At 32.8% G+C, this 14,478-nt stretch overlaps 3 protein-coding genes across 11 annotated transcripts in view; 2 read left to right on the top strand and 1 right to left on the bottom strand.

Annotated features, from left to right (window-relative positions):
* The window catches only part of LOC145311644 (UDP-N-acetylglucosamine transporter-like), a 384,555-nt gene that overhangs the window by 37,984 nt on the left and 332,093 nt on the right, over positions 1-14,478 (top strand). The window lies entirely within an intron of this gene.
* Positions 1-14,478, top strand: part of LOC145311638 (uncharacterized) — a 368,391-nt gene that overhangs the window by 37,972 nt on the left and 315,941 nt on the right. The gene's annotated exons all lie outside the window — the stretch shown is intronic.
* Positions 423-10,805, bottom strand: LOC145311622 (calcium-activated chloride channel regulator 1-like). Its single transcript, XM_080150560.1, has 17 exons — positions 10,743-10,805; positions 9,924-10,028; positions 8,989-9,017; positions 6,470-6,531; positions 6,132-6,218; positions 5,878-5,926; positions 5,651-5,730; positions 5,223-5,403; positions 4,905-5,058; positions 3,187-4,542; positions 3,025-3,103; positions 2,857-2,949; positions 2,369-2,456; positions 2,045-2,167; positions 1,529-1,651; positions 1,014-1,125; positions 423-551 (listed from the first exon to the last, which is right to left on the bottom strand). Exons 1-17 carry the CDS (start codon positions 10,774-10,776, stop codon positions 487-489), a joined length of 2,820 nt encoding a protein of 939 aa, XP_080006686.1. The 5' UTR covers positions 10,777-10,805; the 3' UTR covers positions 423-486.

The following is a 14,478-nucleotide window of genomic DNA, read 5'->3' as shown; positions in this document are numbered from 1 at the left end:
CTCTTAGCCTCAAGGGGCTTAGCTCCATAGGTAGTGGTGATAACCGCCACACTTAATATATGTTACAAAAATACTTTGCCTGCAGCTGAAGAAATCAGTATTCTTTATATATATTTTTTTTGAGGGTGGGGTTCTCTCAATAAATCTAAATCCAGACAGACGAAAAGAATCGTTTTGCTTTGTATATGTCTTTTTATCTTCATTACTTAAAGGGAGGATAAATGTAAAAATTTCTCATCATATTATCAAATCTTAACATTTTCTAAGCATATTTCAACTAGACAAAATACCGACAAACCTAGGAAACTTTCACAAAACATTTTAGTCGTTTATCTAGGAAAGCAGTTGATAAAATCACGTTACAGACAAATGAACATTTCCAATTATATAGTAGCTTCGCTTCTAAAAAAAGAACACCTTAAGAGTTTGAAGTTAAATGTATTCTTTTAATAATATAGTGTGCCAAATGTGATTTTAGTAAAATAATTACATTTGAAATGAAAGAATAAAGGATACTAGAATTACAATGAAGCTTGAACTCACCATAAAACCTGAAATAAATAATCTTTTTCAACCACTTATTAATCAGCCTAGTCTATTTTTCTATTATGAAAAAAATCAGCCCTGTCCTACCATATAAATTACTACTTTATAATTCTACTGTTGTACCAACCAATCATTAAAGTAGATCTTCACTTAAATATTTCTCTGTCCTGTTCTTCTATTTAATTTATGCACGACAGTGGCTTAACATGTAGAGCATCCGCTCTTCGTCGGGGAGGTGATAGGTAATTGTTAGAGTAGCGGGAATGCATAGGCCCAAAACTTACACAACTAATTACCATGCACAGTTAGGACTTCCCGATTAAGGGTATGCAATCAAAGAGTTGGATGTCTGTTGGGCGTTACTTAAACTAATACCCCCGGATAGACCTGACGTTACATTGTTACAGCCTCACCCTTATAAGGGAACTTTGTGTAATTTACTGTTATGAGATTCCTATGAACCCTACCTGCTCCGGTTCTACAATTGTTTCCAGCTGCTAACTTGGCTATCACTGAGATTGGACTTTCGTTGCCATTTTCATCTACAGCTTGCATAGCAAAACTGTATACTATACCATTCTGCAAAATAATGTAAAATTTAAAATGATTTATAAATAAAAATTATAAGAATATTTTTTTAAGAAAGGATATGCGACAATAACAGCTTAATCATTATAGTTATTACTTTTAAAAACTTGAAGTGTTCATTGTTTTTAGAGGCTTCTATAGGCACAAAAAAATGGATTTTTTTTCAGGGGGATTATTTTTCCAGGTGCGATATCTCTTAGGATTATGGTAATACCCTCCCCCAAAATAGTTATAAAACTTCCTGTGAGAAGCTACATTGTAAAGGAAAACAATATCGGTTTAGCAGATTAGGAGATCCTACGGAACAAACAGACTCACTGACATCCTGATACTTTTATATAAGGATAGTTGAAACTTAAATTAGAGAAACTTTGATTACATTCGTCTTTTATACCTGGAAAATAGTTGTATTAAGGTCAAGTTGAACAAGCTCGCCTCCATTATAAGCATCAAGTGTTCCATTATTTAAAAGGTCCAAATCTGTAAGCTCAGAAATAGTTACATTCTTGAAATTTGCCTAGAGAAAAACATTTTCATTCAAATATTCCAGAGAACTTAATCGGATTTTAGGTAAGCGAAAAAAGAAACATGCAAAGCTACAATTAGGTTTTGTCCGTCCGTCCGTGTCTGTTACAGATATTCTTGTAGTTAATTTAGGCCTAAGTCCTTGCGTTCATTTAAATGTGCTGATTTGTTTATAAGATTATTGGAGTCGTGATTTCTAGAACAACAAGGTACATTATCATAGGCTAAGCAACTCTATAAGCAAGTACTCAACAAGTTAAGTGTTAATGTTTGTTTTTCCTACTGTCTGTTTTTAAGCTTTGCTTTTATAGATGTTGTAATTCATGTATGTTCTTAATTCTTTTATTATAATTTTTATAATTTCCACTTAATATTTCCTACAAACCTCAGTAAGATCAGAAGCATATTCTGAATACTTGATTATGTATTCCTTGGCTGGTTCTGTGGAATCAAAATCATCTCCAGGAGCAGTGAAGGTCAGCTTTACTGCTCCACAATCATTTGTCAACTAAATTTACAATTTTAATGATTATGCTTAAACATGCTTTAACAACTTTAATTTTCTGATTGTAAACATTTCTAACACTTTGTTAAAATGAAGGTAAGGGATGTTTTTCGGAAACAGATCTATATAATCACCCAGAGATGACTCATAAACTACCCCAAGCTAGACAAACAGATGAACAATGTTCCTACTACTGATTTTTACCTTGAGATCTGTAACTCTTGCAGGAGGATATTTGTCTTCAGTAGGAAGGTCACCAGGCTTAGCTTGAAAAGAGCCCCCAATAGCTTGTCTAAATATGAATAAATACAAATTTAGTAATTTCTGAAAAAGATTTTCATGTCAAACACTATAAGTAACAAGGAAGGATGACAACATCCATAAGTAACAAGCACAAGGAAATCATGGATAGGAATATGGACATGGTCATTTAAAAGCTATTGTTTGAATGAAGAATAAAAAAATATTGGGAAAAAATAATAAAACCATTCACGTGTATTTATATATAATTTAGTATTTAGCATGGAATTCAGCAGTTTATCTTTAAGAGCATCATGAACTGACTGACATACAATAATGAATTATAGTGTAGCTGTGCTACTAAAAAAGTAATTCTTAATTTGCCTCTTTAACTTGTCCACTCTTTGTTTTTTCTCACCATAAAAATTCAATACAAATTTGCCGTTACTTACCTAGTAAAGTTGCCAGAGTTTGTAAGTTTTGAGTTAGGACTGACAGCAACACTACCACAACAGATAGGAGCTCCTGGTTGCTCTGGTAATGCTCTTAGAAAAACATAGTGTTAAACAGTTGATTACATGTCATTATAAGTTTTTTTAAAAAGTTTTAGGCATGTGTACCTGCTAATGATGAACCCTTCATTGATTTGAGTGGTATCATCTCCAACAACTTCACATTTTACACTGTAGCGACCAACACCTAAATTTGTGTGGATATTAATAAGATTAAGCATTCAAAGAAATATTTCTTGCTTAAAAAAAGAGCAATAAATATGACTATACCAGTGTATTTGGTGAAATATCTTGAGTAGATACCATCATTCTTGATCACATCAGCACCTGACCCATTGTCATCAAGTTCTAGCTCAAGAGCAGGAGTTTCTCCATTAGTAGATGGTCTCGTTATGTAAGCTCTGACCCTTGCACCAATGACAGGCATGTTACCTTTCTTAACCTCAGCTACAGCTGATAGCTTCAGGTAAACTTCAGTTCCAAGCTGTTGTTCTCCAGTTTTTATCCAGCACTTGGTCTGAATGGGATCATCATTGGCATATCTTGATCTGCTTGTAACGCGCACAGAAAGTGAGTCAAATTGTTCTGTTGATTTGATAAAGAATTGCCATCTACCAGCCGTAGCATCTCCATCAAGCTGATGTATAAATGTTCCAAAATTTTGTTTAGAACATTTAAATATAAAATCCTTTCTATCAGATATGTTGGGTCCTATTAAGGAAATATTCATATTTTGATTGCAATCTTTGTTACCATTGGCTATCTCAACTCTTAATGTGAAATTTTTTCCAACAGAAACATCAACATCAAATGCTTCAAGAATAGTTGCAGAGTAATCAAAATCATTTTGATACAAGGTCATGTCTGTATTTGAAATAGTGTCAGCTGGTTGGAAAGTTGTGGATCCTGTAAATGCATCACTGAAATCCCCAGGTCCACTATTGTCATCTACAAAGAAACTTTTACCACCAGTAGCCTCAGCCAATTCTTCTATTTCTTGATCTGCACTTTTACCAAGAGCAATTGTAATAAGTCTTACTTTCATTTTGACTAAATAGTCTCTGATTTGATCATAATTAGTATTGCATGCTCCATCTTGTTGTCCATCAGTAAGTAAAATTATTGCATTTCCTTCTGCATTATTCAGATAGTTTGGATCTTGCACAGCTCTAAACAGACCATCTGTTATACAAGTGCCAGACTGTACTTTTAGCTCATCTATTTTTTTCACCATAGTTTCCCTATTACCCTGATTTACTGCAGTCATATAAAATCCGAGATTTGGATATTGATCAGTTGAAAAAGGAAGCATTCCCAGAACAGTACCATCAGGAATATCGAAGTTTACAAATCTTTTGGCGGCATCTTTCATAGCTGTTAATCTATCTGCATGTTCTGGGTTGATATTAGGGTCCATTGATCTGCTGACATCCATCACCATAACATATTTTACTATCTGTTCTTCTCCTCCAATGATGATAAATTTAGGGTCTGTATTACTAATGTTAACTGGAGGATTAATGTTGTTCTTGAAATCAGTACTTTCAGAAATAACACTCCAGGTGCTTCTGCCATTACAGTACAAATTCTGTTTTGTAGGCAGCTCTGGATTGTGAAGATAAGCTTCTAAAAATATTAAGAAATTTTAAGCAGGCATTTTTAAAACTTTTTTTAGGATTTAAACCAAAAAACCCATAAAACAGAGAACCTTTTTAGAAAATAATAAATACAATGTGCTTGCTGCGGGAGAGGTACTCTGTTATACAATAGAGATCTATAGATTAAATATTACGTACTTTTATACCTGCAAGAATATACCAGAGTATGGGAAAGCATTGACATGTGCAATTAATTACCATGACATGTTAATACTTACTATCCAAGATCATGCAATCAAAAGGTTCATAGATATTGATTGTTAGATCGTCATGTACAGCATGAGGAAAAACTTAGGAGTTAACATGCAACTTAGAATTGTTAAATTTAACCTGATTCATCATCGCAGAAGTTAACATTAGTGGATAGATATGGCAAGGCCATCAAAGATGAAGTTACATCAGAATCTTGGGTTGCATAAAATACGCAGTTGCCATCAGGTAGACCATTTAAGTCTCTCTTGCAGGCACCATTACTGATGATATCCTTGATTAAAAATTTTTTTTACGTCTATTATAATAGCCATGCATTAGTAGTATGAAGCATGTTAGGTTATTCTAGTGTCTAAAACAAGCACAGCTTTTACTGAAAATTTCTAGCTGCAGATAAAATCAATATAATAATATTACAGTTATTGACATATGTCTTACCTGTTCATATCCTTTGATATCACCATTGACACAAAAGTTTGGTTTGGCTACAGTTTCTTGACCATTAGCACCCCAAGTTTCTTTTAAGTAAAACATTGGGAACATCTCATCACCAGGGTATCCATGCTCTTCAAATACACCCCATCTCAGCTTGCTGAACTCATGTATCAATGTCTTACCCCTGCAAAAGAAATTTTTTTCATAAAATTGTGCAATCAACAGTGTTTTAGTGACATTAACATTCTTATAACTATATCCCCAAAATATATAAAATTGGGTGGAGAATAATAGTTGATTCGTCCATTAACCATAATAACTAATAATGCAATTATGAAAATAACATTTAGCACTTTCTCTTTAAAGAGGATATTCAATTTAAATTATTCTTATCAATATTAAATTCTTTGAATTCTGCCTATAATTCTTACTTGTCACCATAGATGAGTCCATCTTTAACATATTCAGGAGTAAGATGAGTATAGTCTCCAGGTACTCCACAATCTGTTGACTACAATCATTCAGATTATTTGTTATTAATCAATGCATTTTTTTTTCACAGTCCCCCCCCCCCCTAATGGTTTACTAGTCGCTTAGCTAGGGGCATGATACTTAATTCTAATAATTTGTCAGTGAAATTGAAATAAAATTATAATACCTGTTGAGTATAAGGGCTATCCCCATAGGCAGAGTTAGGCGTATCAATCCTATAATAAAGGTTTAAATTTAAGACATTTTAAAATAGGACAATAAAAATATATGTATAGTAATCTTAGTTTGGACTAATATATATTTATTAGACAAAATAATTTGATGTAAGTAGTTTAAATTTTTCAAAAAGTAGCCTGAACTAATGCAATGTGAATGTTTATTTAAATCTTAGGCATAAAATATTTCTAGATTGTCGTGTACCTGAATTCAGCATCTTGAAATGTTTCTCCAGAAACAGTTGCATCTGTTGGATAATTCCAGGTTTTGGGTAGCAGGATCTTTACTGTTCTACATAGATAACAAAATGTGTTAAATGTGTTATAATAATTAACATGTGAATTACAAAAAGTAATTTTAAAAACTTTGTGCTTGGTAATTATTTATAATAAAAAATGCAAGTTTAAAGTTTAAGAAAGATACTCAATGATCTCTTTAGGTAATGAAAAATAAAAAATATAATATTTGCCAATTAAAGCAATAAACTACCGAATTTATTAGAAATGTCTATTTAGTAATATACAAATATCTTTCTACAACACCTTAGGTAAGATCTCTTTCTAGTAGCAATATACAAATATCTGCTCATATCTCTCATCATTTCCTGAATAAAAGTGAATAAATAAACAAAGTAAAGAATAGATTTTTGATATGAAAGCAAAGATAAAATGCTTTATTAAGTAAGATTTCATACACTACAAAAATACAAGGTGATTTTTGAGGTATTATATGAGAAAGAGTCAGTAAATCATTTGTAATAAATAAAAACGCCTTAATGTGTTTCTTGAGGGAAGCCTTTAGAGGCTATAGGCGCTATACTTCTAATGAATTGGCGAATTAATTATTTTAGTCTTATTTAAAGCAGTTTTCTCCAGTAGTTGTAGTGAAAAGGTTAAAAAGTTAAAAGATTAAACTGTCAGAAGATAAATATTTGGATGATTTACTGACAACTTTTTTGTCCTTATCATTGCTATTCTTTTTCAAATTTTGTCCGAACGTCTATGTATAAGTCTGAAAGATAGTAGGTCAAGGGATAATTCATTTATAGAAAACTAGTTTGTTTTGCATTTACCACCACAAAATAATATTACGTATCTTATGTCAACAATTAGAAATAACACGACATTCAAAGAAACTTTTCAATTTGGTAATCCAAATATTTAATTCTACTTTTTCTGACGTTGACAATTGTTGAAAAGACTTTTAAAATGTTGTTTTAGTTGTTTGTTGACACTTATGGAGAAATTTGCTCTTGTTTGTGAATATTTTGCGGATGTTGGACAAGTAGATAAGACAAGTTTTTTTAAATAATGAAAACGAAAACATTATCTCTTCTGCTACAAAAAAATGTGTTAATACATACTATTTTAATTGCTTGGCAGCCGCAGTCTTACACACATTAAGCCTTGCAGAAAATAAGGAAAAGCCGCAGCCTAGTTGTTTAAGGTTGTTTAACCCAAAAGCCTTTCTTTTCCTAAGTAGCAAATCAGCCACAATCTCACATCCTCATAAGCACTCTTTGACCGAAAATTTGCCGTAGCCACGAACTATTAAACCACAGTCCGCCTCAGGGCCTATAGAAGGCTCCAATTGCTCTCATTTAAGCCACTCTTAGCTGCAGCTACCCATACCAGCGACTGTTTAGCAGCTGTAGCTGCTGTAATACTTATTCAAACAGCTAAGACAAAACTGATGAAGTAGCTGCAACTAACCTCGTGGATTTGAGAAACCTTGGCGACGTGGCTGAAAGCGAGAGCTGCCCACAACAAAAGCCACTCTAAGTTTTTAACAGCCGCAGTCACCCAAACTCGTCCTTAGCTACAACTTCAGCCGCAGCCGCATGGCTAAAGGCGTGGATGTAACCCAAATATATTATTCATCTCAAACTAAATGTCAAGTGTTAGGCAAATATATTTTTCCTCTAATGGAAACATATAATATTTGTATTTTTCTCCCTAAATACGTCAGAATTGAGAGCTTGGTGATAATTCGGAAACAAGGGTTTAAAATGGAATATATATAGCGAAGCACAAAATTTCGTGGATGGGAATGACCGTCATGGTTGTTTTCTTCAAACAACAGGAAGTTTTATTTTGATATCTAAAACAGAAAAAATTTTGAAAATCGGATCATAAACACCAAAGATATGGGGAAAAATGTAAAAAAAATTAAAAATAGCCAAAACCCTGCAAAAAGGCAGTCTGACCATTATTGTTGTTTTCTTCAAACGACAGGAAATTTAATTTTGACATCTTTAACTGAAAAAAAATGAAAATTGGACTAAAAACACCAAAGATATGGGGGAAAATGTAAAAAAATATGAAATAGCCAAAAACCTGCAAAAAGGCAGTCTGACCTTCATAGTTGTTTTCTTCAAACGACGGGAAATTTGATTGTGATATCTATAACTGAAAAAATTTTGAAAATCGGTTCATAAACACCAAAGATATGGTGGAAAATGTAAAAATAGCTAAAAACCTTCAAAAAGGCTGTCTGGCCGTTATTGTTGTTTTCTCCAAACGACGGCAAATTTAATTTTGATATCTTAAACTGAAAGAATTTTGAAAATCGGACCATAAACACCAAAGATATGGGGGGAAATGTGGAAAATTTAAAAATAGCCTAAAACCTGCTAAAAAGCCGTCCGACCGCCAGTGATGTTTTATAGTTAATTGTGCTCCTTAATGATGGGAATGTTGTCAAAAAATTTCAGAATTCTATCTTTTATAGGAGCTGAGTAAATCCCATTTCCCCCATAGCGTTACGGACTGACGGACTGACTGACGGACTGACTGACGGACTGACTGACGGACGGACGGACGGACGGGCGGACAAAGTGAATTATAGAGTAGCTTCGCTACTAATAATGGAAGACAAATTTGTATTTTAATAAAGTATAATTATAGAAATATTTGGATTTGAAAATTGTAAAAATAACATTTTAAAAAATGTTTGTGCACTTATTTTAGAAAAGTTTTGCTTTGATAAATTGATTGTTTGATTTATTACATTTTAAGCAACTTATATGAAAAATTTGCAAAAGATTTACTTTAAATCTTACCTTTATCGAATCTATCATACTGTCATCCTATACGTTTCAAATTCATTTAAAATGTTTAACATTTGTTTTAAGCATTTAAGTATTAAACAAATCTAAAGGTGTACTTCTCTTTTGCAACCAGGCTACATTAAGACTAGAACTGCCATTTTAAATTGAATTAATAAAATTTTCCATATATCTCATTGTCTATCTGTCCGTCTTATGTGGTAAATGTAAATTACTCGACTGCTATTTGAAATGAAGGACAGTTGTTGACCAATAGGCATCTAGTATATAACTAACCTGGTCCGCCAGTCTGTCGTTTATGCTCTATGGAACACTAAACTTTTATAGGAGTGAATACAAAACCGCGACATTACAAAACCGCGACAATAACAAAACCGCGACATTACAAAACCACGACAATTACAAAACCGCGACATTACAAAAGACCAACATTCAAAAAGTCTTAATGCTAGAAGGTCTTGGCCGCAGCACTCGGCCCCCTGGCCTGCCTAGCCGCGGGCGGTCGGCCCCCTTGTCTATAACCTAACCTAACCTTACCTAAATATTGTAAAAAAATATTAAAAATTTGAAAAAAATCTACCAACCACTTTTTGTTAGGTTATAGGCAAGGGGGCCGAGCGCTCGCAGCCATGACCTTCTAGCATTAAGACTTTAATTTTTCGCGGTTTTATAATGTCGCGGTTTTGTTATTGTCGCGGTTTTGTAATGTCGCGGTTTTGTAATTGTCGCGGTTTTGTAATGTCGCGGTTTTGTTATTGTCGCAGTTTTGTTTGTCGCGGTTTTGTATCCACTCCCTTTTATAGGTGAAATATGATTTTATCTTCTTCTATTTAAGCTTTTTTGGCGAAGATTTTACTAAACCATTGATTAACTTATATCTTGATGAATTATAAATGTCGTAACATAAATAATGAATGTGTAAATTTCCTGAGGTACATCCGGAGAAATGGCGACAACAAAATCCTCGTAACCATTGTTAGTAAGAGTAGCTTTACTCTCACTAAGGTCCAACAAGCCAAGAATGAGCAACAGGCCTAAAATATGAAATAGTCAAGAGATTTCACTCATCTACACCACAAAAGAAATTTTTTAAGAAAATTTTGTTTCTGCTTATTTAGAATAAGTTTTGTTAAATTAAAGTTAGAAGAGTCCCGCAGAGATATTACCCTGTAGGCATAAGGGCCTCTTAGAGGCAGGGCACTCTGCAAGGACTAGAAATATGATGAAATTTTTTTTTGTAAAGCTGTACTCATCCATAATGGTGACAAATAGTGTTTAGACTATTAAAAAATGAGGGGATACAATTTTGCCAAAAAAATTTTAAAAAGGCATGCATTATCTATCAAACAAAGTAGAACGATGTCTGTCCATCTGTTTAAAACTTTAAAGTTAAAGTTAAAGATCTCAGTAACTTCTCAACCGATTAGGTTATGATATAAGAAAAAAAACTGTTTCTGAGGTTGTTTTAAGATATTTTATTGTGCCAAAAATAAGATTTGATGACAGGATTTTTTTATTATATCTCTGATCCTTAAAAACAGGGGAGATGGGGAAAAAATTTAGGGAAAAAAGAAGAGAGAATGCATCATTACAAGCAAAAGTTTACCTTAAAAAAGTAAACTGATATAACAATTAAAAACGAAACAATATTCACAACAAATATCTAAGAAAAAATAATAAACAGTCAAGAAAACTTCAATTATAAGATTGATTTGGCTCATGAACACTTGATTGAAAAATAAGATTACCTAAAGCCTCTGCTATAAGGCCAATAGGTCTCATTGCTATGTCAAGTATGAAACTCAAGTGACCAAACTATTTCCTTATCATTTTATATACAGTGTCCTTAGCCATCCCTGTCCAACTTGGAGACATTGGGTTGACATACAATATCTCTACTTTGTGTTTATCATATGCAATAATAATTCACTTTCCTACAAAATGCAGTTAACATTTTATTTTGACTTAAATAAAGTCTTTTGTTGATATAATAACAGCAATGAATTTCAGCATGAAATTAAAGATTATTCTAGTATAATGTAGTCATGGAGTTATATTCTGAAATAATTTAATTGGCAGCGTATAATGTCTGTTAATCAGCTGTCGAAAGAAACATATTTTACCTGAAATAATAAATTTCTGTAAAGCATTATAGACAGACTGAAAAACCAAGTAAGTTATAGCGTAGAAGATCATTGATGGATAAAAGTGATTGAGTTATATTAAGATTAGATTCGACTGTCTAGACCTGAGTGGAAAATAAGCATTTTTTAAGAATATTACTCCTGCTTTCAAGTAGGTTTTAAATTCGCTTTAGTAAAGATAAAGAATTTTTTTATGTATTTTTATTTTTTTTGTTTAAGCACTACTTTGATATTTAGTAGCGGATTTCGGACTTTATGATCTTTTACAAGAAACAAAGGAAGTCCATGGTAAAAATTCAAATTAAGGGTAATTCCTTTTTAAGAGGGGGGGGGGGGGGGGTGCTTGATCCATTTAAGATTTTTACTTCACTCCCCCCCCCCCAAAAAAAAAAGAGCTTGGGCGTCCTTGGACCGCTTCCAATCCAATCTGTACTATACTTCTTAACATCCATTTCTATGTTTTTTCTTTGCTTTGCTTTGCTGGTCTTTGCTACACATGGATTTTTAAATAATTTTTTGAATTTTTGAGCATCCAGTATTTGATAACTTGGTTTGTAGGTCAGTCGATCATGCTACATATTCAAGAATTAAAGGTTTCGTGTTTTTTTGTTGAAAATCTGCTCTTCAATTGACTTGGTCAGTTTGTACATTCATATTTTCTGCTCTGTTATTGATAAATGTATTTATCCTTTTTAGAAAATCTTTTTAAAGTTTTGGTCATTCATTACAAATAAAATCTCATCTATTAGATTTAAAATATTTTCTCTATGAAAAATGATCAAATAATTAGGAAAGTGTAAGAAGGATGTTTGCTAATCAGTGATGCAATAAATATTCAAAAACAAAAGATAGATAAAGAATATACTAACAGGAGCTTAAATATTAAATAATACAGTGAGGAATTTTTTAAAACTACTGCAGTTTTAAATTTGTAAATGTTAAAGTGTTTGCCGATTAAATCCAATAAATCTTGCAAAGCAATACAACAACAAGTAAACAAAATGCATAAAAGACATGTTCACCAAATTCTCCCAGACGAATATACTGTCTATCAGTCTCAAATTTCTTAAATACAGGATGCTTAAATACTTACATTTTAATACTTGATTAAAGATTTTACATAGTGTTGCCCCCCAAGAACAGCTGTAAATCATGTATAGGTTTCGTAATTTTTTTTCAATTTTATTAAATTTCGTTGTTGGTATAAGCTGTTCATCATTTATCTTTTAGTTTTATCAATTTAACACACAAGTGAATAGTATTTTATTTAATGCTACACCCGCAGAACTAAAAAGGTTAAAATAAAAAAAAAACTAAATGTCAATTATTGTAAATGTTAATGCAGTTTAAAAGAAGTCGCCAATACTATATGTTGAAACCAACAGCAGCGAAGCTATTTATCCTCATATAATACTGTTTGAGGACATACTTACATTTTCAGGACTTGATTATAGAAATGCTTCGCTTATAAGATTGTACTTTGTTGTAATAGAACAAGGATGACAACATCCATAAAAGCAAGGCTCTAAAGCGGTAGGACAAACGAACATTAATACTTGTAGAGTGTCAGAACTGAATAATCAGAATATAAATGTATACAAGACGATACAAAATTGTCAGTAAATGTGTTCAAAGCTTCTAAATACAGGAAAAAGTGTAAGGACATATTTACTTTTTTAGGAGTTGATTATAGAGATGCTTCGCTTGTAAAATTGTACTTTGTTGTCCTAGGAATCAGTATTCCAAAAATTAGATTAATCGGATAATTATATCATTTAAAAACTTGTTGTTAAAAAAGTTAAAAATCAGCTTGTTTAAAATGGACGTACGGTCATTCTGCTAACGATTATAGAAAAGCTGCGCTTTCTAAATGATACCTAACTACTACAGGAATCACCATACAAAGTTTGAAATCGGTAGGACAAAACATGCCTAAATTAACGAAAAAAGCTACAAAAGTTTGTTGTCAAAAAAGTAAAAAATCAGCATGTTTAAAATGGACGTACGGACTTTCTGGTATCGATAATAGAGTTGCTGCGCTTTCTAAGTCATACCTAACTGTTATAGGAATCATCATGCAAAGTTTTAAACGATAGGACAATTTTAACCTGTTTAAATTAACGAAATGATCTAACGGACGGACCTACCCTAATTATAAAAAAGCTTCGCTTAAAAAATATCTTATCTATGCCGGAGCTTAAGAAATAGGAAAATGGAAATAACAATTTTACATCCTAGTTTGGAAATAGAAAAGTATCATATATTAAGTATTTTTTATTTAAGTTTTTAAATAACTAGCGGATTCGCCCCTCAAGAGGTAATTAAACAATAAAATTATGTGCGTGCCTAAAATTAGGTACTAAATCAAAAAAAATTGGACCTACCTAAATTTCTACTACCCCCCCCCCCCCCTTAAATTAAAGACTAGCGGCTACGCCCCTAAAAGTCTCTAGGAGGATGAAAAGTCGACCTCATCCCATTTTAGATTTGTGTTCAAAAAAGTAAAGGAATATTTTTTTGGGGGGGAGGGGGTGAAGACACCCTCCCCAAAAATAGTTTAAAACCTTCCCAGGACCCATAAGAATCTTCACTGTAAAAGAGAAGAATATCGGTTCAGCAGTTATTGAGATCCTTCGGGACAGACAAAAAACGCTTACTACTTTATATAATAGGATAGCGGTTACGTACCTAATCTTTAGCGTTAATCTTGATATGGAAAAGAGCAAGGATGACAACATTCTTAAGCAGCGAAAAAATTAACTACAGATGAGAGTCATAAAAAATAAACATTAAACTTGATAAAATCAAGGACGTCCAAGGGGGGGGGGTAAAGGGGTGATTACCCCCCATGTGAAAATTACCCCTACCTTGGCGGTGCCGTAGGCACCCTTAACCATTTAAGAGGGTAAATAAAAAATCCCTATCAAAAAAAATTTTGGCGAGCCCTGCGCGCATTTTTAATACTAAATATTAAATAGTATTTCATTTTTAGGTAGGTATCTTTTTACATTATTAAATTACCCTCCCCAAAAATTTACCCCGGGTGTATATTTTTTGGGGGAATTTACCCCTGCCAAGAGATTTCAGGGGGGTAACGGGAGGGGCTCAAGCAAATTTTACCCCCGGGATAAAATTTTTTTTGGGGGGTTAAAAAACTTTTGCGGCGCGCTATTTTACCCACCCCCCCTCAAAAAAATTTTTAAAAAATTACCCTTCCCCCTTGAACAAAATTTACCCTCCCCCCCAAATAAAAAAGCTTGGACTCCCCTGTATAAAATATATAACGAAACCTTTAATATGTAATGGTCTTCTGAAGAATTAAAGATCCAGACCGACAGAG

The sequence above is a fragment of the Acartia tonsa genome, chromosome 2 (genome assembly GCF_053477335.1).
Source record: "Acartia tonsa isolate MP-2025a chromosome 2, ASM5347733v1, whole genome shotgun sequence".
Taxonomy (NCBI): Eukaryota; Metazoa; Arthropoda; class Copepoda; order Calanoida; family Acartiidae; genus Acartia; species Acartia tonsa.
This window is presented reverse-complemented; position numbering and strand designations above follow the sequence as displayed.

Bases quoted from the DNA above. Each gene is read 5' to 3' on its own strand.
- LOC145311622 (XM_080150560.1), bottom strand. From the start codon at position 10,776: ATGAGACCTATTGGCCTTATAGCAGAGGCTTTAG. The intron at 10,029-10,742 runs GTAATCTTATTT...TTCATATTTTAG, and splicing joins CCTTATAGCAGAGGCTTTAG to GCCTGTTGCTCATTCTTGGC. The intron at 1,652-2,044 runs GTTTGTAGGAAA...GTTTTTCTCTAG, and splicing joins ATGCTTCTGATCTTACTGAG to GCAAATTTCAAGAATGTAAC.